Source organism: Manacus candei, unplaced genomic scaffold (assembly GCF_025592945.1).
Source record: "Manacus candei isolate 608988 ecotype Guabito, Panama unplaced genomic scaffold, ASM2559294v1 h1tg000014l, whole genome shotgun sequence".
In the NCBI taxonomy this organism is placed as follows: domain Eukaryota; kingdom Metazoa; phylum Chordata; class Aves; order Passeriformes; family Pipridae; genus Manacus; species Manacus candei.
Genome location: NW_026138062.1, coordinates 46,187,460 through 46,201,991, shown reverse-complemented (window position 1 = coordinate 46,201,991; position 14,532 = coordinate 46,187,460). Strand labels below are relative to the sequence as shown.

The 14,532-nt window shown below is 37.4% G+C and overlaps 1 protein-coding gene across 7 annotated transcripts in view; it reads right to left on the bottom strand.

Moving 5' to 3' along the window:
• Positions 1-14,532, bottom strand: part of GRM5 (glutamate metabotropic receptor 5) — a 240,391-nt gene that overhangs the window by 126,482 nt on the left and 99,377 nt on the right. For all 7 annotated transcript variants that reach the window (XM_051779197.1, XM_051779201.1, XM_051779198.1 and 4 more), the window contains one exon: positions 8,779-9,028. In XM_051779197.1, coding sequence (XP_051635157.1) covers positions 8,779-9,028 — 250 coding nt within the window. The remainder of the gene's footprint in view (positions 1-8,778; positions 9,029-14,532) is intronic.

Here is a 14,532-nt window from a genome sequence, read left to right as displayed (position 1 = left end):
TTATGATTGTCACCTGTCACTCTCTGAAGACATATTTAAAGAGAACAATTGTAAGTCACCCATAGACTTTTCCCATTCTGAATTTTAATAAGCTGTTGGATAGAGCTTTTGAGTCAAACGTAAAATCGGAAGCATTAATCTCTTGTGAAAAAACAGAGATGCACCCACAAATGTACACAATTTCCCAGCAATGCCACTGACTTGATTTCAAGCAGAACTACAAGTAAAGGTCTATTGGCAATATGGAGTTATTTTTGACGTTGCCTCACTGTCTGTTTTTCAAATGTGTAGGTTATCTCATAGATTTTCAATTCTACAACGAAAATAAACCTCATATAATGCTTTGGGATTGTTTGCCAACACTTCTTCTGTACTTTTTCCTGTGTCTTATTTCCACCAAGAGAATAAAGATTTCATGTGATTCCAAAAAGTGGGACATGTTTTCTGTTCGTACTGAAAGTTGTCAAAGTAGAATAAGTGCAAGCACAAGCCTTCAAATATATAAATAATAGTCTTAGAAAGGCAGTTTTAGAAACTGTTTCTTTGTTCCCATTTATAGGACAAGAAGTAATCGGCTTAAAACAACCTGTAGGTTTGACATTAGGAAGAGTATGAGGAGTAGTTAAGCATAAGAAGCAGTTGCCTGAGGAGGTTGTGTAATTTTTATCTTTGAAAGATTTTTAAGGAGATCCACCTGAAGATGGACCAAGCATGAACTAGGTAGAGGTGAACTTTCAGTGCAGAAGTAAAAGGTTTGAAGGACATGCTGAGTTTCAAGCCACTTCCTCTTTCTTCAGTGCTGAGGCACGACTTGACCCAAGTGTGTTGACTGACAAAGCTACCTCCCCTTGACCGTTAATGCCAGTCATAGATGAGAAAGAGCAGATCCTTCAGGAAGGAAATCATTTAATTGGACACACTAATGATTTGGCATGTCAGGAGAAGTTTGGAGTATTCTCTAATGTTATGTTTTCGGATGTGTAGGACCTGAATGTCCTCTCAGACACGTATGTATCTCTTATTGACATAAATAGAAGGTGTGCTTACTTGCCAGCATACACACTTGGAAATTCTTACTTGTTTGCTTGATATCATGTAACTCCCACACACCACTAAGGAAGACAGAATTCCTGAAAGGGTAAAATAGAGACATTCTTCCAAATAGACATAATTACTCCATCCCCGACTACCTCATCCATATTAGTGACTGTGAAATTGGACTGCAAGGCGAAATATTTATTAAAAACTGGTCAAATAGATACAAAAATAAAAAAGAAAAAGGATTTTAAAGACAGAAAAGAAGATTTAAAAAATCAGGTTGATTCATTTGCTTTCAGTGTATATGTTTGCATTGCTTGTCTCTCCCTAAAATCCTGAAATGTAGCTTGTGGGGTCTGAACCACAGAAAGAAAATTGTGCTCCTTTCAGTTATTACACAAAGAACCTTGACCAACCACTCCACTGCTTCCATCTGCAGCAGGACAGATGGGGGCTGGGGGCTGCTATTGCTCACTTTGAGGGTCTCTGAGCCATGAGGCTGACACAGAAGGGGACCACGAATTTCCTCTTCAAAACCAACTTATTCTTTACCCTTTAGTCTACTTTACCTCTAAATATGCTGTTTGACTATAGGAGGAAAGACAGCTTTTCACTTCCCTAATCTCTTTTACAGCTCTAGAAAAGCAAACCTTTGTTTAAATGTTAAGTTCTTGGTCCTTTGGGTAGTCATGAAGATTCTGGCTTAGTGCTGCTAATTACAGTGCATTTAATTGCTAGGTTTAATATGGTAGCTGCTTTCTTGGGCTACACGTTGATGTCTGAACAAGAGAAATGAGATAAATGAATGAGTGGGCAGCAGACACTTGTCTCAGAGGAAACAGCATTCAGGTGAGGGTGTACCAGACTCCTACCTACTGTGGTTGAAGAAAAAGGATCAGACTGCTCATACAGGCTGGGGTTGCACAATTGTGCTCTGAAAGTACTTTTTCACATGCTTATTTTTCCTCTGGAGAAGAGGTTTGCATATTTATATTACATTTATTTTCCACAGTTTCGTCAAAAGTTGTAAAGTAGAGCTATTCTAGATAGAATAGTTTTGTCTGATTAATTTTTCCCTGAAGCAGCAAAATTAAGCAAAAATGAATTTAGAGCATATTTCAGGTCTGCAAAATTTCATATCCTAATTTATGTTACAAGAACTTTACCAGTTGGACTTTTACTAACAGAGAAAAAGGCATACTAACCCACACCACACAGCACACTTTTAGGAGGGGAACCACTACATACTCTGCAGTGAGATTTTTCTTCACCCATCAGACACTTTTACAAATCTCACAAAAGATGTCTTTTTAAATTATTGAAAAGAACTCATTTTCCTCAGATCATCTATCTTGCTTTAATTTTCCTTCAGCAGTAGTTGCTCTTTTTAGTTGCTAACTAGATTTTCTTCAGATGTATTGCTGAGTTTCCTATCAGCCAAATTACTTTGAGGACTTCCTGGAACAAACGGTCCTCCACATTCTTTGTCCCTCCTTATCCTCATTTCTACTACTCATCTTCTACTTAGCTCATTTGCTGACCCATCTCTTAGATTCTGAATCAATAACAATTTCCTCAAATCCATCTCCTCAGGAGCTAAGTAGGTATCTTATTAGGAGAGGTGATTGGTGATAGAGAATATCTGTGCTGTTCTGAGAAGAATGGGCGCTGGCTCTTCTGTCCTGTTGCAGAGCCTCACTTGAATTGCTTGTGATCATCACACTGCTAGAAGTGGTGTCCTCCCCTTATCACCTTCATCTGGACATAACTCTGTGGTAGTGGCATGCTTCAGGGGCACAGCCGGAGGCATCCTGAGGCACAGACTTTCATGTCACAGAACAGAGTGAATTCTGAAAATGCAGGATGTGGTTCTTCATCTTTGCAAGGACATTAAAGCATGTAATTATCAAGTCCTGATCATACTCAAAAGAAGATGGAAACTCTGTGGCATGCTCTAGATTTCCCATCTCTTTGCTACAGATATTGTAACAAAGTGAAGATTTTCTATTATTTCTGTAAATCCTTGGCTGAACTAAGTGTCTAAGATCCATGTGGAGATTAAATCAGACTGATAAATTTTGGCCATGTTTCTTCAGCTGGACAGCTGAAAATCTGAATCATGACTAGAGCCTAAGGAAACATTTCCACTTCTGATAGATTTTTTTTATTTGTTGTGTCATCATCATCATCATGGCTAGGCTTCGCGAATGAAGATTTGGGAAAGGCTCTATCTACATTTGTTACAAGCACACTGGTGGCTAATAAGGCCAGTACGAGATAGACATGTCTGATTGCAAAAGGCACAGCAGAAAGACTCCTTAGGTGGTATGTTCTGCAAGACATGATTCTTTCTGCATTGTCTTTTCTCCTTGAGAGTGATCCTGCGTGTGTTCTCAAAGGCATCAGCAGCGTTACAGATGGTGTGTCTCCAGACCTCCTGATTAGAGGCCAGAGTAGACCAGTTATGGTGATCAATATGGCCAAGGCTGAGATGTTGCTTCAGGGAGTCCTTGAATATTTTCTTCGGGGCTCCTCTCATGCGGCAGCCGGTGGTAAGTTCACCATAAAGCAAGACCTTAGGGAGGCGGTGGTCCTTCATCCTGGAGACATGCCCTGCCCAGTGCAGCTGTGTTCTCAGCAACATGGCCTCAATGGTTGTGATTGGTGCTTGTTCTAGAACAGATGTATTGGTCACATAATCTGACCAGTGGATGTTTAGGATTGTTTAGGATTGTACGGAGACAGCGCTGATGGAAGATATTTGTTGTGTATAACTATGTCATTTAATACAAAGGGAAGTCCAGATAATCTTAATTAACTTTTTTATTTTTTCAATCACACATGGCAGTTAATAATATAGTAAATCTGACACACCATATGCATATATGAATGTATGAAGCAGATGAATGTCCCAGCAATTTCTTGAAGATCAGTACTGCCAATGGAATGTCATTTGGAAGCTAGAGACATTGAGCAAACCATTTTTATCTCTTTATACCTCTATTTTCCCTTTAGAATCACAGAAACACTGAGGTTGAAAAAGACCTCTAAGATCATTAAGTCCAACTGTTAACCCAGAAACACTTTCAGGGCGCACTTCCCTGAGCAGCCTGTTCCAATGCCTGACAATTCCAATGTCCTCATCCTTTCCCTTCTCCTCTCCTTTAAGTAGGAAAAGTCTCATTGTCTTGCACTTGGAATCACAAATTCTCTGCAAAACTTCTGCCTTTTGCTCTTTAGTTTTGTACAATAACTATATCATAATAATAAATAAATCAAGAGGAAATTCTCTTGTCTAAAGGTAAAAAGCATGCAATGCCTGTATCCATGTATCTCAACATTCTTCTACCCCAAAACAGAGTATGTATGTCCCAACTGCCACTTAGTAACCATCCCCAATTGCTGTCACCAACGTCATACCTGAGTCTCATCTCAAAAGTATTAGTTGATGTAAGATAAAATAATGCCAACAAGCAAAAAGAAAGAATAAAATTATCAAGTACTATGGTACTGTTCTCTGAACCCATTTTATTTAGGACAGTTACAGTCAATATTCATAATTTCAGTTGCAGCTAATAGTTTCTATTTTATTATGAAAAATCATGTGACTTAGCATTAAAATACTTAGTTATTCCGAGAGGTGTTTTGGAATCCTTGCAGATGAAAGGTATCAGAAAAAAAATCATTGTAGAGAATTACCACAAAGGTTTTTTTCAAATATCAGAAACTAGTAGTCAAGAGGAGTAGGGTGAGTGTACAACATGAAAGAAAATGTCAGCTGTTGGGTCTGAACATTACATAAAATGAAGAAGAGCTGAAAATCACATACAACCAAACTGGTTTTATCTACACAATTAATACTCCTATTTCCTTCTGAAATCTGTTCTTTAGTTATTCTAGTATGTGAATGTATTATTTATTCTCTAATGAATTTTATTTATGAGGGTATCTCCTGGTATATGCCCTATGGATTACAGATGCAATAAGGACAAACAGGTGAAGCCTAGCTGAACTCAATTAAGTTGAATAACAGTTAAGTTAAAATAACATTGTTTCACACTTAAAAGTCAACACACTCACCTTTTTATTTGAGGTTAAGTCCAATTCCTCAAGGTGCATGAGGTAAATATTTACTGAGCATTTAAAATGTTTTCCATGAATAAAAAAGCTCTAGAATGCTACAAGCACTAATGACTTGCCGTCTTTCATCTCTGTCACAGGCAGGCAGTGCACTGCATAGTATGTCATGAGTGGAGTGTTTATTGAAGGATATTTTTTCCTCCCCTTGGGGCTGTATAGCATAATTTATCTGATGTGCACTCTCCTTGGCCACTCCATTTTCTGTTTATCTCAGTATAAAACAGGTGCTGTGAGGAATCCACAGCTTTCGGAAATCCCAACACTTTTGAAAGACTTCAATTGGAGATACCAGGAGTGAATCCGAATCAAAATGGAACAAAAAAAAAGCTAAGAGGAAATGGAAATGTTGTTTTCTTGTGGATTCCTATAAAGCTACTGTGTGGTTTTGGGACTTTAGTTCCTTCTGCGCATTTGGAAATGAAACAAAATAATTCTTCACTTAACAAAACAAGGGGTAAGCAAAATGCATTTGTGGTGTAAAAAAAAAGTATTCATTAATAGATGGAGGTTTTTCTTGTGAGCCCATGGCATTCCAATGACAGGTACTTTCACTGCTCTTGAAGTGTCCTTTCATAGCCTTCTCAGTTGAATGGTTAATCCGGAGCAACTCCAGGATCAGATGATGAATAAAAGTATAAATCTTATCCTAGTTCATTTTCCTGCATAGCTTCACAAGAGAGATTAGTTTCATGAGCCTTCTTTAATTTCAGATGTAGTTCTTTCCCCTTAGAGCTCTGAACCATTTTCAAAATCTTGTTAAATATCTTTCCCCCCTATAGAAATGATGTACAAAAAGGTCCCCAACATAATCTGCTTATAAGATCTGGGTTTGTAGTGGTGTCGCATCCATCCTATGTCAGTGCCTTACACTGTTGTCTAAGGAACCACCAACAACCCTAGCTCTGGACCAACAGTTAACAGAGCCAAACAGCTGAAAACAAGAGAGCACACAGCACATCAAAGTCCAGAAAAATGGAACTTTAAATCCCTACAGGAACTTAGGCCATCAATGGACAATGACATTATTGTCTTGCATTACTTTTACCACAAGAAGCCTTCTTGCAAGTTCCCTGTTTTTTCTTTTGCTTTTTTCTTTTACCTCTGTTGCAAAGCCTAGAAATTAGCCCATAGTGGAAGAAAACGTTTGTGAGAATGAACATTTTTGTGGAACATAGCCACTCCACACCTTCCCACACTCTACGCATGATTCTTGCTGCACAGCAGATAAAGAAAACACCCTGCTATACTGACTAAGGGTAGGTCAAAGACAAACAAAAGTCCTCAGTAGGCAAAACTAGTTAGTTCGGGGTTTTTTGTGGGGATGTGGGGATGGTTGTTTTTTTGTTGTGTGTTTTTTTTTTTAATACCAATTTGGAACCGAATCTATTGAAAAGATACAGGAGGCTCCAACATCCTTGGGATCTCTGAAGTGCAGAGCCGCATGTAGAGAGACTATACCCCTTCAGCTGTCCTTGTCTGACGCAGCCACAGGAATGCTTTGGTTGGATGATGGAAAATGCCATTAGTTTACACCTGTCCCCAGCAGCTACTGGCTGGGGACTTATTAATCTATGGCTGAGTAGTCACTTCTCAGCCACTACCTTGGAACCACTGTGAATAAATAGAAAGGATAGAAAAAAAAATACCTGCACTTTTTCTTTCTTTGTAAACACTTCCAGTTCATACTACATTTTTTACAATTAAATTGTATAGCACTGCCACAGGTATGGATACACCCAGAATGGTCTGGTAGAATTAAGGATTTTTGTTTTGACTTGAAAGACTTTACAGTTTAGATTTCTAAGAAAGGATATAACTTTCAGTTTACTGAATGGAAGTCATATATTGAATAACAACTTTCTTATAATTACTCATGACAACTCCCACTGCAGCTATGAAAAAAAAACAAACAACAATAAAAAGACTCTTATTTGCAATCTGTAATTCCTGAGGTCCTTATTCATAAAAGCATCTCAAGGCCTAAATTTAGTGCTGCTGTACATAAAAAAATACCATACAAAATTAAGTATGATTTGGAGTCTGGAGCAGTTCAGGTTCAACATATTTTTTAAAAATGATACTTATGTGCTTCTACATTTGAATGCTGTTGCAGAGAGTTGGCAATTTTAATTTAGGACAAAAGTAGACAGCAAAGGTCTTGTGGTACCAGACTCAGCTAGAGATAACAGAGGTGACATTTGCTCCAACCTGCTATAAAAAGGTTACAAGTAGGCTTTTCCACTAAAGCTAGTCAAAAAGAGAGTCTTTGTACTAGCCCTTTCTATAACATGATTTCTCCATGCTACTGAAAATGTCCACATTACAAAAAAGTGACCAAAGAAGGTCTTTTTTTTTCTCTGTTAACTATAGAGACAATCCTGATGGCTACAATGAGTTGTCTAAATTGTAGACATCTAAAAATGCTTAAGTGAGCCTCACCTTGAGGACTGTGGTCCCTTTGGGTGTCAGTACAGAAAACGACCAAGATAGTCCATGGAAGGGCCTACAGATAAAATGTATTTGAAAGGAGACTGTTGCCATAAATCAGAGAAAGAATTAAGACATTAACGTCTGAAAATGCCAAAATGTAGGCTGGTCACAAAGAGGAAGGGCAGAGACAAAAGCTGCTATTGTTGCCTGTTGCCTGAGTTTTCCCAAGGGGAAAGGACATCTGTGTGCAACAGGTCAGACTGGGAACAGAGGCTGGTGTCCTGCCAGTCAGTGAGACTCAGCTGTCAACACAGTCCTTGAAAGTTTCCCTGAAGCTCTCACTAGAACTTCTGGTTTCCCAGACACCATTTTACAAGTGTTCCTGTAGAATTGATGCTTGAGACACCATGAGATCATCCTTCTAATAATGTACTGAAAAGGCAGTGCATTACATTAGTTGACTCCTGGTGTACTCCATTTTGTGCTCAATACATCATTTTTCCTGTCTCATTTAGGATCCACTTGTTGAATAAAGGGTAAGTGTAAAGATCTCATTAGGTTTACATCAGTATCATTACTTTTCTAGTAATTACTAGCCCAGGGTCTTTTCCTTCTGGTGAACACATTTGAGCGAATTTTCCTTTTTCCCTTTGGTGGTTCAGAAAGGAAACACTGATGTTGAGCTAAGAGGAAGGATTACCTACATATTCCCTTTAGGATAGTATGCACATGTCAGCACATTGTCTCAGAAAGGAAAGGTTTCTCTTTGTTTTGGGAAGATCTATTTCAGGTCCAGCCAGAGGCCACATCATCAATTCTTAACACAGAGTTACTTGAATGAGACATAGCTTCAGGCTGTATATGCACATGATGCATTTTAAACTGCAGTGAACAAAATGGGTGATATAAATCAAAGGTTTATGTGTCAGCCTTCCCTTACACAAAGATGTTTAGACTAGACAAGCAGACTTGTGTTTACCAGGCGTGTCATAAGAATGATACATAAAATACATACTGCTATGACCCAGCTGACACTCTTTCTATCTTTTAGATATGCGCAGGTATAGGAGAGACCACAAGTACATGCTTCATGTATACTTGACTGGACTGTCTTCTTTTTTTTCCCCTACTCACTTAAGAGGCTGGCTATAATTGCATGGTATTACTCACCTGCCCAGCAGCAAAAATTCTCCAGCAAGTCCCAGGCGTCTCATAGCCATTAAGAGACCTCTCACAGTCATGCCTTCACAGAAGCAAGCAACCACTCTTGCCTTGGGCAGGTGACTCCGAAGCTTTCGCAGCAGCTTGTCAAAGCTCTGTTCACCAGCATTGCTATAGATCTTGTAGGAATGTGCAATGCAGATCCCTTCCTTGGCTGCCATATCTTTGAAAGCTTCCATTCCACTTTCGCCATAGTTTCCTAAATACAAACAGAAACATAGATGCATATATCAAAATTTGCAGCAGCTTTTCCTTCACAAGCATCAGATATTTTAAAGAATATGTTACATATCTGCACAGAGATCACTGTACCAATCTCAGTAAAATCATATTAACATTTTAATTACTCCGTTTTTTAAGACAAGATCAACAAATTTTCCCAGAAAACTCACTTGTCTTTAAGAGCCTGTATCTCTGCTAAAACCAAAGGCTGTTAAGTGCCTCACTACCTGTGAGGATCTGGTCCACAATATGTAAAACAATGTATGTATAAATTACAATCTCTTCTGATTAAGCTGAGTAAACTTGGTCAAGTGCTCTGGGGTTTACTTCAGGAAATTAAAAAATATATGTTGAGAATAATTTTTTAGGTGTAATATTTTAAATATAAGCAAAAAACCAAAAGGACAATAACATCACCTTGTTCATAATGCAATCTGAAATGCAATATTTTTTTAGTTATAGTTTCTTAGTTATAGTTTAGTTATATTCCTTCAACTTATTTTGTTGAAAGAAGAACTTCTGCTGGAGAATGAGTGACAAAATTGAGGATTAGCATTACAGAGATCACAAGACCACAGATGAACTAAAGGTCCTTTTGGTGGTTTTTCTGGGGGTATTTTGAATTAAATGTCTATCAATGGGAAACACTTCGTATTTTTTTTAATCTATTCTTCCTCTATGGGGGTAAACTGGTAACAGATATTAACAGACACATACATTTATTTTCTTTATTCTGTATCATCACAGAAACTTTCTTTACTGCCAGGCCTACAACAAAGTCATAATGCTTTAACAGTGAATATACTGATACCACTGACAGTCCTCCTGACCAGGATTGTATCTCTGGTTCCCTGTGCTTCTCCATCTGGCTGTTGAAATCTGTTTCATATCTCATTTAAATAAGAAGGCCTTTAACTCAGGAAATACTTCTCAAAAATATTGTCTGAACCCCTCAGTAATAGTCCACAGAAACATAATCAGTAAATTAATTAATAAAACTGTGAGTGTAGTCATGCTGTTGAAAGGAACTTCTGATCCTTCACACATTTGCTAGCTCACAAATCTATAAGAAAAATGCTCTCTCTTACCAGCATAGTTGCAAGTACATAGAAGCAGTGACAATGAAAATGCATGTGAAGCACTGAGAGTCAGGCATGTGGATTTGGACTGCCATCTGATTTTTTGACTTTGGACATTAGAGCCATCAGACATTCAGCTTGCCCATCTGGGGATTCATCCCTATCACTGGTGCTAAAGCTCAGAGGCTTTGCTATGCTCAGCACTGAACATGAATGTAAATAAAGTCTTCAGTTTGAGGATCTTGCCATCTGAATAGCCAAAAGAGACAAAGAGCAGAAGACAAGAAATAACATTATCTTCCTTTTACATCAGGAATGAATCACTGAGACTTTGAGACTGGTAAATTTCCAAGTTGCATCCAACTAGAATGGCAACTTGAATGCAGATCTCCTTAACTATTAGGACTTTCATTTTCCTCCCTGCTGTGATTAGGCCTAATGGAAAACATATTACTATGTAAATTGTGTCTTCACAAAATGCCATTGGATTTTTAAACTCAGTTGCAGTGCTTCCTGTGAGTTTTATATCAGGTGCACAGTGCTTCCCCACATGTCATGCCCTTAGGGCAAATTGTTTCCTGTGATACATGAGCATCAAGTGATTCTCATGAGATGCTGAAGCAGTTCAGCCAGAGGTCATAAACATAGTGTCTCATGAAATATGTATTATAGCCTCCAAAGTTAGTCTGAAGGAAAAATGGGGGTCAGTCATATTTAATTCCCAGCAGACTCTGAGGCCTTCTAAAATAAAATTAAGCTGAGAGGCAATGCACTACTTTGTTTAAAATTATTCTCATTTAGGTCAATCTGGATCAACATTAAATGTTCTGTTTCACTTTTCTAATATAAAACAAAAAGGAAAAAGTGACCCTATTAATCTTTGCCATAGAAGGTGAAAGTTTGAGGAAAAACAGTTCCATAGAGTATCTTAAAGAGATTGAAATTCTGAAGACCTCCTCTTCTGTCAAAAAATTCTCAATAGAAAATTCCTGTCCAGATCTAATTGAATTACAGAACTGTATAACTTCAATGCTCCATATACTGCAGTCTTGGTTTGAAAGTGTTATAAGCATACAAACTGTTATCTTGAGACTTGCTATAAAGCTGAGAGTAGGTATAATTACAGTACCGAAAAATTGTAGGTCTTCCAAGGACTGTGAAGTGCATCAGTTCTTTTCCAAACAAATAAAGTCTACTCTGGCACAAACATCATGATTTCATCAAGTATGAAGACAGGGAGATTTTGTGAAACCATATAGAATGTTATGTGCCATCCAAAATCACAGGAAACGTTAAACTACCAAGAGTACTTAGCAAAGTGTTAGATTCTCAATATTTGGAAGAGAAACATCCTGGTAGTCCAAATGCGAGAGTGACTGAGCTCTCAAACTGGGAAAACTACAGCTCTATAACATGACCTCAAGGGAGATTTGATGAAAACACAAAGCAGTTTTGCTTCAAGACACTCATACAAATGTATCAGTGGTACTCTTATCTTGCTGATTAAACTCTACTTGATTAATTATTCATAGTGAATTCTCCTGTTGTGCAAGAGGTTTGATGAGGTACATATATTTAGTTTGAGCTATACTGTGGGGGTAATGAACACTCCTTGATGGAAAAAGAAAATATTTTTTTGTTAAACTCCTTTGCACGACATATTAGGATAAATTTTCTGTGGACTATCTTTCATCCTGAATAAAACCTGTATGTGCATGAACATATACATGTAGCATTGAGGGAATGAGGGTGTAAAAATGGTAAGTTAGATTATATCATTTTCCTGAGGATGAGATGTGAGGTTCACAGTGGAAGAGGATCTCTGTGCTTTACATATGGAACTGTCCTCCTCACAGACATTTCATTCTTGTACTGTGGTATACCCGTAGCAATATCGCCAAAATTACCACAGCAAGAGCAAGTTTTTGCTGATGGGGCAGTTCCCATTGTTCATCCTGGTCTATGACATTAGAAGAAGGATATAGGGACTTCAGGATTTGCACACGTGGATGGACAATGGTGATGTCTTATGCAGCCCACTCTGAGAAGGAGTTTTTTAGTTTCACTTCCAAGTGAAAATTAATTCAGAACTCCTAAACTGGAAACAAAGCAACATCTTCTGTAAGTACCCTGTGATGAAAATTACCTACATACTGGGAATTTATCCATTCAGCTATTTGGTTCCCACCTCTAAATTTAAAGATCCTAAGGAAACATTATACAGAAGGTTTGCTTTTTCTTGTTTAGTTCCAGTTCAGCAGAAGACTTGGCAAACAATACAGGCTGAAGCTCATGTATGGCCAATTTATATTCAGCTCCTCTTCCCCCACCAAATGCTTTTCAGCATTTGGAAACAGACATCTCTATCTGTAACTGGTTCTGCTGGTGGAGGTATCAAAATTTTTTAGTAGATGTTCCTGTCCCCTTGAAAGTTTGTCTGTCTGTAGTGTAATCAGAACTGTTATCAGTTGATGACTTTTGTAAAATATTCTCACGGAGACAACTGGCCGCTGGGTTCTTTTAAAACATCAGCCTGAATCCTGCATGTTGTCTACCTGAATGTCTGGCCCTAAACCCAGTTCAAAAACTACTCCCATATGGTGCAGCATGTTTTAAAAAAAAAAGAAAATCAATTACATCATCATGCAAAAAACTTATCTGTGCTTCGGAGCTGGAATTTTGTTCAAAACTCAAGCATATGTGTCCCCACCTACAATCTAACTATAACAATCTGTTAGTTCCACTTCCCATGAATCAGTACTAGAAACTATTAAGAAGCTTAAAAAGAACAGATTGTGCTTTTTTCCAGATGAAGCTTAATATAGTACAGCACATAATAATACTTCAATCTGATAGAAAAGGGTCAGGCAAACTGCAGGCTGCTCTTGCTGCTCCTCCTGCTCAGCAATTGAGCCAATTAAACTACCTAACCATAAATCGTTAAGATCTTATGTGAATTACACAGGAAAACAACATTTTTATTCTTAAAATAATTAACAAAATGTGTGGACATCTGCTCTATCACATTAAAACTTATCAATATGATATAAAAAAGTCTCTACAACCAAATGGAATAATGGACTACATTTTCTCCTGCCTAGTCATTTTTGGAGTGTCACGCATTTCTTTTTGAATACAGGAGCTTTTTATCAATAGCTGTACATGCAAATTGTTATCAGATAGTTGTTTGGTCTAAAAGAGAGTTTCAGTGAGCATAGATGAGCATCAACCTTTAGGAGAGATTTAGGATGTAAAATTGCTTCTGGCAGGACACAGCAAAAATTCACAAAGTAAAAGAAAAGGAGCCTCGATTGAAAGAGAAGAAATGCATTATGTCATTCATTAGGCTGGTAATAATCCTACCTGTCACAAAGCATATTTATTTAAGCAGACATGCTATCATTATTTCTAGAGAAAAGGAAGAGCAAACCAGAATAATATTCTAGGCTGTATCTGAGCCACAGACAAGAAGTCAAGTCAGGTTAAAATTCGCAGTATATGTTTTGCAAGCAATATAGCGAAAACAGAGTTTCATTTTTTTACTAGCTTTCCTTTGCATCAAAAGGATGAACTTTGCCAGAAATACCAAAAAAAAATAAATGTATAGTTGTAAGTATAATTTTGAAAATGCATGTGGGAGTAATAGGAGATATTTATGAAAGGTAACATGTTGGTTGATTATGAGGATGATCTTTCTGAAAGTTGAGGATATGGGGTGTAGAATAATTTCCCAAATGGAAATTTTAGAGTGTCTTTGACTGTTACAATTCAAATTAATCATGGCAAAACACCAATAGTACCTGCTACTACTGGTACCTACTAGATATTTTCCACATTTAACTGTTGTGACTATGAGTCTTTTAAAGTACATCACTACTAAGAATAGGGACATAATATCAAATCTTTCAAGCAGTTAAAGCAGTCACATGTTACTGATCTAATATGATCAAAATCACAGCCTTCTGGTGGATATGTCTGCAAATAGAACAGGACAATAGAGTGTTATTTCATTCTAAGGGGTACAAAACAAATGAAATCAAAACACATATGCCTGAAATTCTGGAGTTGTCTATGTGTGTTAAAAGAAAAAAGAAAATAAAACCCAACTTGTTTTCGTTTGATCCAAATATTTTATTTAAATTATTTTTAAATGGAAATTCAGTTTCTCTGTTAAACATATATGTGTAAAACAATAAAGAATAAAAAAAAAAAACAACCCATTAAAATACCTTAAATTACAGTAGTTCCTCAAAATATATTGCACTTAAATATCTCCAACCAGATCTCTTCCATAACAATCACTTAAACTAATTTCTGACATTTGTAATACAACTACCCAAATGCTGCTCTGGTGAAAGGACACCTACCCAGAACAAGTCCCACCAGGTTTTTTTTTAGCATG